The sequence below is a fragment of the Solanum stenotomum genome, chromosome 3 (assembly GCF_019186545.1).
Source record: "Solanum stenotomum isolate F172 chromosome 3, ASM1918654v1, whole genome shotgun sequence".
Classification (NCBI taxonomy): domain Eukaryota; kingdom Viridiplantae; phylum Streptophyta; class Magnoliopsida; order Solanales; family Solanaceae; genus Solanum; species Solanum stenotomum.
The window spans coordinates 58989214-58997079 of NC_064284.1; the positions used below are offsets into that span (position 1 = coordinate 58989214).

Sequence of the window (7866 nt, forward strand, 5' to 3'; positions counted from 1 at the left end):
AATTTTTTTTTTTCAAAAAACAAAATTCAAAAGAAAGTATTTTTTAATTTTTTTTGGGGGGTGGGGGGAGATGGGAGGTAGAGAGGTGGGGGTGGGGGTAGTGTCGGCCAAAAAAATATATTTCTTAAAAATTTAAAATTTTTATTTTTCCGAAAAAAAGTTTGTTTTAAAATTCTTTTTGGGGGTGGGTGCAGGGGTTGCCAATTTTTTTTTTGTCAAAATTTTTTTTTCAAAAAAAAGTCTTTTTAATTTTTTTTGGGGTGGGGGGTACATGGGTGGGGTGGTAGGGGTAAGGGTAGGGTGAGATGGTAGGAGTTGAGGTATTAACAACTTAATTTTGATTTAAATTTTTTGGCTTTAAGAGATTAAAGTGGGTTATAACCATTTTACCCAAACCATATTTGACCAAATCCATTTTTACCCATATTTTTTTTGAGGAACTTTCATATATAGCCACTCAAAAATAGCCTAATTACTCTCCATAGGTATAGTTTGATAATTACAATTCGTAGCTACATGTTATAGGGACGAGAGAGGCGAGTGAGATTGGGAGAGAGAGGAGAGATGCGAGAGAGAGGGCAAAGAGTGGGAGAGAGGTGAATTGTATATGTATATCGGTTAGATAATGGTATATTATACATATGTATTTGTATTTATGGCAAGCGAGATAGGGAGAGTTTGCTTATAGCAAACTATAACTATGATGAGTAATTAAGTAGTATAAGTTTGCTTAACCGCGTAATTTTCCCTATTTTATATGGTTGGATTGTGATCCAATCCATTTTAACTCAATCCATATTCAATCCATCCAAATCCGATCCAAACCACCCATTTGCCACCCCTACTAATTTTACATGAAAATAAAGAATGGTATTAAAGTAAATAAAGTATGGACTATATGGACGTTTAAATAGCTCCATTAACAACTTTCAAGTGAATTAAATATCATCCTTAGAGGTGATGCGACAATGTGAGTGCACTCACCCTCCTAAAAGTGTGTGATTTTTTTTTTTTTAAAACTAAATTTATAAAATGATACACATGTATTTTTTATAGGCCAATATTGTAACACCCCTAAATACTAACCAAGAGTCGCATGTCAATACACCATTGCTTAATTACTACAGTCTGTTTTGCTCTCATTTTGGGAACTTGAAATTTTATGATATTTGCAAACTTGCTTAACATAAATTGTGATCGTAATTTAAGGGATTGTATTGGGATATTTATAATTATAATTTTGTATAACTTGAAAGGGAGGTGAAGGATATACATATAGGTANTTTGCAAACTTGCTTAACATAAATTGTGATCGTAATTTAAGGGATTGTATTGGGATATTTATAATTATAATTTTGTATAACTTGAAAGGGAGGTAAAGGATATACATATAGGTATATATGTATGCATTTTGGGCAACCAACTTTTTGTTTGGGCAGCCACCTTTTAGTGACAGTTGTACATGTGATAAACATCACTTTTGAGACTATATTTTGACACCTCCTCTGGTGAGATTCATTTCCCCTAAAGTCCAAGAACCTTAGAACATTATCTAACCAGTTGTTCTTCAAAATCACAAGAGAAAAACTTGGTCCTTTTTGCTGGAATTCAAGACACACCCTTCCCTTGGGTAAGTCATGAAATCTGTTTCTGAGCTGGGTAGTGTTTAGTATTTTAAGAATATATCGTTCTATAGAACTTCGTTTACAGTGAATAAATATGATTTGGAAAGCTAATTCATATACCTAAAACACTTTTGTTTATGTAAAACTCTAATTTAGTTGTTATGAATACGAAATATGGGGCGCAACATAAGAAAAGTTCTGTCCAGATTTCGAAATTAGAAATCATGTATGATCAACTGTTAGTGTTTTGATTATATCTTTTTGTACAAAATATATGTTGCGGTGATTCTTGATTATTTGAAACCTTAAGAGATCTACCTACATCTTTCATGAAGTCTATAAAGACCAGTTTTACTATTTTCCATATCAAATCTAAGTTGCGATATGAGGTACTAGGCTTGCCGAAATTACTGTTTTGGGAACATAGTCGTATTTGTACAGGCTAAGCTTAATTGTGATGATAATCCTGTTTTACGTCAAAATTATTGAGTTGACAGTAATTAAAAAAGTTATTCAATTTTATTTTTAAGATTGTATATACTCGTGAACACGTTGAGGACCTTGATACGTTGGTTGGTCTACGGTTTGAACTCTTGAAGTTTTGTTGGACTGTTTCTATGTTAAAGCACTGAGGTTTGTGTATAAACTCGTACTTGCACTCTTTTTATCTGCTTGTATATCTGAAATTTTATCTTGGTACCTTGGTTACCTCTTGTCACTTTGCATTGTCGTGTTGGTATCCTTTTAAGACATTAAAGACGCTTGTGTAACTCGCCCACTTGTACGAATTTTTTGATCACATGGCACTCTTATTGGGACGTTGTCCTTCTTGTGGCTGTGACTTTGTGACTATTGGCATGCCTATTGATTCAGATCATTTACCACCTTGAATCTAGATTTTTAGTTCGTCTTTAGTATGGAAGTTGTCCATTTTAAGTATGAACTAGAAAGCCATTTATAATATGGTTCTTGGTTCTCTTGATTATTGGGCTTCGACCCTTCTTGATGCAGGGCGTCGATCCTTCTTGATACCTGCTTATGCTTGGTGTGATGATATGATGTATATATTGGGTGAGCCTTGTTATTGAATCTCTTGGAAAATGGTGCTATGAGCGTTCTTGACATTTGGCTCTTTAAATATCGAACTTGATACTTTTTATATATTATTTACTTGATTTATTTATTATGTTGCAATTGTGCTACTCATGACTTGGGAACGGTAGCTTGGTGAATCTGAGGGCTCCGAACCTATAGTTTTTACACCACTAAGCTATATGCTTAGAGATAGTTGTTTCTATCGTAGGGAATGAATGAGAGGAGGCATGAAGCTGGCCATTGGAGATGGAGATTTTGAGAGTCTTAAGGAAGATCACATTTGCATATAGGCATCTACATTTTGTATAAACCTGGAGACTTGTACATGATCTATCTGTTGTACATGTACATGAAATTTTGAAGGCTAATTTGATCATGTCACCATGGGTTGTAATCTAAGTATGGCTATATGTTTTTTTCTTTTTGGGGTGTGTAAACCCAAGTCTTGTAATATACTAAATTTACTATTTATTTTGAATGTTTGTGTGAAGTATGAACCGACTAATTTTGGTACTCGGAAGTTGGTAATATTCTTTTTATATCATTTTAAGTGTGAGGATAATATATGCATGAAAATCTCGTAAGTTATTTGCTTAGATTATTTTGGAAGATTTTTTTCCGCCATAAGTTAAAATTCTGCGCAATATCAATTTGACATCAAATAAATGTTTAAATGGGCAGGATGCACATCCTTAACTATTTTTTTTCTTTATGAACCTAATCCCTCTACTAGATTAAAATCAATATGCCCTTCGTTAATCTCTTTTAAATGTTGCAAGTATTAAATTAGATTTCTTGTTTAAGTGGTAGGATCCTTTCGAAAGGGTCGCTACAAGTGTTGGTATCAGAGCCTAGGTTTGTGGTTCTAGAACTTTTGTTGTGAATTATTTGTATACTTGTTCACTTTCGAAAAAGGTTCTATATAAATTATTTGTTCACTTACATGGTTTATAATATTTTATCGCATGTAGAGTGCATATGAATCAAATACATGTCTCTAATGCAATGTGATCTTCTCTTTTGAAGGAATTAAGTTATGACCTCTTCTTTTGATAGACCTATGAAAACTGCTCGTGAAACTTCAGGTACCTCTATTTACCAACCTCATGCACTAGAAGGGGTTGGAGAACATTTCTCAAATCAATATATTCCCCACACTAGTGGGTCTGAAGTGGGAAACCATTGGGGGTGTAAGAGTTGATTCACATCCTCATATGAGTTGTAGTACTCAAGACATGAATCATTTCACCACATTGCTGAATCGATGCATGATCCCAATACGATTAACTTTGAGAAAATGAGGAAAATGGGTGGAGTGGAGTTTGAAGGCACTGCTGATCCCACTGATGCTGAACAATGGCTGGAGCGCATGGAGAGGATACTTGAGCAGTTGGAGTGTTCAGATGTTGCCAAATTTAAGTATGCTATTTCACTATGACAAAATGATGCTTACGATTGGTGGGTAAGTGTTCCGAATGACAAGGTAAAACCTCTAGTTCTTACTTGGGATGATTTTGTTAAGGAATTTTGTATGAAGTATGTCCCACCTGCTTATTGTGATGTAAAGAATAATGAGTTTTTGAATTTAAGGCAACAAGGCATGTCTATTGTTGAGTAACAACAAGGGTTTCTAAGGCTGTCTCGTTATGTTGGAGGTATTATTAAAGAGGAAAAAGACAAGTGCAGGAAATTTGAAAATGGTTTAAATGATTCCATTAGGAAGAATGTGGCGATCCTGCAACATGAGAACTTTTGTAATTTAGTGTCTGCTGCTTTTACTTGGGAACAACTTGATAAATAAGAAGCTAGTAGAAATGAAAAAACAAATTCCGAAAGCCTAGACCAGATTTTGGAGGTCCATCCAAAAGGGGAAGGTTTGATGATTCTAAGGCAGGTAGTGTTAACAGGTCACCTCAGCAACAACAAAACAAATCAGAATTTTCTACAGCTAGCATTCCAAATTATGGCAAAGGCAAGCCTCGCGTTCCCACCTGTCCACAATGTGGAAAGAATCATTATGGAACTTGCAGGAGAGCTTCTAGTGCATGTTTCAATTGTGGAGCTTTGATCATAAACTGAAGGACTACCCTAATCCTAATAATGTTTCTTCCTTGAAAACTGAAGGCTCAGTTCATAGGCCTTCTAATCCTCCTCAAACTAATAGAGGTGCAAGACCTAAAAACACCCAAGCGGCATGTGCAAGTGGAGCTAATAAAGCTAGTAGACCAAGGGCTACTGCACGCGCTTATGCTATGAGGCAAAGGGATGATCAAGATGGACAAGACGTGGTTGTCAGTAAATTTCACTTATTTGGCTTTTGTGTGTTTACACTGTTTGATCCTGGTTCTACACATTCCTATATTTGTTCATCACTTATTCTTCCTGAAAACGTGAAATCTGTGAGACTTAATTATGATGTGCTAGTTGAAAGTCCTTTGGGTTATCAAGATGTGTAATTGAGTTTACCAATATTGTCCCTTCGCGATTCAAAGCCTAGTCTCCGCTGCTGATTTTATTGAAATGCCCTTCAAGGATTTTGATGTTATTATCAGGATGGACTGGCTTTATAAATATCATGCAGTGGTAGATTGTAGGTCAAAGCATGTGACTTTTAAAGATCCTACATTTTCACACATCATTGTACAAGGTAAAAGATCATTGACATCTAGTATTATTTCTGCTGCCTTGGCAAGAAAGTTAATGCATCAAGGTTGTGGGGCATACCTTGCTCAAATAGTTGATACACAGTTGAAGAGTCCTTGTATCAAGGAAATGCCTTCTGTATGTGATTTCCCAGAAGTCTTCCCAGAAAATCTTCCTAGGCTGCCCCCGAAAAGAGAAGTTGAATTTCCAATCGAGCTTATTCCTGGATCTATACCCCTATTTCTATCACTCCTTATAGAATGGATCCAGCATAATTAAGAGAATTGAAATCTAAATTGCAAGAAATTCTTGAGAAAGGTTTTATTCGACCTAGTGTTTCTCCTTGGGAGCCCCTGTTTTATTCGTAAAGAAGAAAGATGGCATTCTGAGGCTCTGTATTGACTATAGACAATTGAACATAATAACAATCAAGAATAAATATCCACTACCAAGGATCGATGATTTGTGTGACCAACTGAAGGGTGCTAAAGTATTCTCAAAAATTGATTTAAGGTCGGGATATCAACAATTGCGTGTTAGAGAGAAAGATATTCCTAAAACTGCTTTTAGAACTCGGTATGGTCATTATGAATTTTTGGTGATGCCGTTCGGATTGGCAAATGCTCCCGCGGTATTCATGGATCTAATTAATCGAGTATTCAAGCCTTATCTTGATCAGTTTGTGGTGGTCTTTATAAATTATATTTTAATATTTTCCAGAAGTAGTAAAGACCATGATAAACACCTTCGGATTGTTTTGAAAATTTTGAAAGAGAAAGAACTTTATGCTAAACTTTCCAAGTGTGAATTTTGGCTTGATGAAGTGGCTTTTCTGGGACATGTTGTATCAACCAAAGGCATGAAGGTCGATCCTAGTAAGATACAAGCAGTTGTTGAATAAAGACCTCTCAAAAGTCCAACTGAGGTAAGAAGTTTCTTGGGCTTAGCAGGATACTACAGAAGATTTGTGAAAGGCTTTTCCATTATCGCCTCTCCTTTGACTAAGCTCTTGCAGAAGAAAGTAAAGTTTATTTGGGATGACAAATGCCATGAGAGCTTTGAAACTCTCAAATCCTTGTTGACTCAAACGCCTATACTTACTCTACCAATTGAAGGGAAATAGTATATAGTATACAGTGATGCTTCTCACAATGGTCTAGGATGTGTTTTGATACAAGAAGGGAAGGTTATTTCTTATGCCTCTCAGAAATTAAAATCGCATGAATTGAATTATCCTACTCATGATCTTGAACTTGTTGCTATAGTGTTTGCTTTAAAAATATGGCGGCATTATTTGTATGGAGAGAAATGTCATATATTCACTGATCACAAGAGCTTAAAGTACTTGGATACTCATAAGGAGCTAAACCTAAGACAACATAGATGGCTTGAACTCATCAAGGATTATGACTGCACGATTTATTATCATCCATGTAAAGCTAATGTGGTTGTATATGCCTTAAGTCGAAAATTCTTCGCAAGCATTTCTTTGGGTCTGTTGCTCTTGCTCCTTGAGTTAAGAGCCATGAATGTTTGTGTCACACTTGATTCAAATGGTTCAGTTATTGCTAATTTGCATGTAAAGCCAATATTACTTGAACATATGAAAGAAGCACAAAAGTTAGATGAGAAACTTGTAAAATTGACCATAGAAGTTCGAAATGGGGAAACACTTGATTTTACATTAACAAATGATGGTGGCTTATTTTATCAAAATAGATTATGTGGCCCTAATGATGACAATTTGAGGAGAGAAATATTGAATGAAAAACATACTTCACCATATGCAATGCATCCTGGAGGTACAAAGATGTACTAGACCAAAGAACAATATTGATGGAATGGTATGAAGAGAGACATTGCGGAGTTCATTTCAAAATGTTTGGTTTGTCAACAAGTAAAGGTAGAACATCAGTGTCACGACCTGAGTCTACACCCTGGACGTGGCCGGCACTCAAGAACCATTGCTGGTCCCCAAGCGAACCCTCATCCTGACTGACTACAAGGGGAAGACTAACTTAATCATGAAAAAGCTTAAAACTGAAATAAAATTCAATAAACTCAACTTTGTAAAACATTAACTCAAATGAACAACTTATAATAAAAATAATATATTCAACTCGCCATAAAATAGACAACTTAATTCTTTAAAACATTTAATAAAATAAATAAATAATACATACTTCTCAACTATACTGACTATCTATGAAGCCTATAATTGATAAAGAAGAAAGTCGGGACAAGACCCATGACATCATGACTAAACTGAAAAGTAAATGAAATCCTTTGAAAGCAAGGAGGCTCACCATAGCTAACTCGAACTCCCAGATGTATCAACGAATCTCCTGTTGATGATCCTGAATACCTATGTCTGCATCATGAAAAGATGCAGGCCAAATGGCTCAGTATGTGGAATGTACGAGCATGTAAGGGGAATTCTAAAACATAAAATAAGCTTGAAACTTGATAAAAAGGAGACATACTTACCTCATGTCAAACTTAC

At 35.4% G+C, this 7866-nt stretch overlaps 1 protein-coding gene across 1 annotated transcript; it reads left to right on the plus strand.

Moving 5' to 3' along the window:
• Positions 1–4026: 4026 nt before the first annotated feature.
• On the plus strand, positions 4027–5176 carry LOC125859103 (uncharacterized). The gene is made up of 3 exons (XM_049538829.1): positions 4027–4139; positions 4562–4761; positions 4845–5176. Exons 1-3 carry the CDS (start codon positions 4027–4029, stop codon positions 5174–5176), a joined length of 645 nt encoding a protein of 214 aa, XP_049394786.1.
• Positions 5177–7866: the final 2690 nt, after the last annotated feature.

Bases quoted from the DNA above. Each gene is read 5' to 3' on its own strand.
- LOC125859103 (XM_049538829.1), top strand. From the start codon at position 4,027: ATGGGTGGAGTGGAGTTTGAAGGCACTGCTGATCCCACTGATGCTGAA. The intron at 4,140-4,561 runs GTATGCTATTTC...CCGAAAGCCTAG, and splicing joins TCAGATGTTGCCAAATTTAA to ACCAGATTTTGGAGGTCCAT. The intron at 4,762-4,844 runs GTGCATGTTTCA...TGAAAACTGAAG, and splicing joins AACTTGCAGGAGAGCTTCTA to GCTCAGTTCATAGGCCTTCT.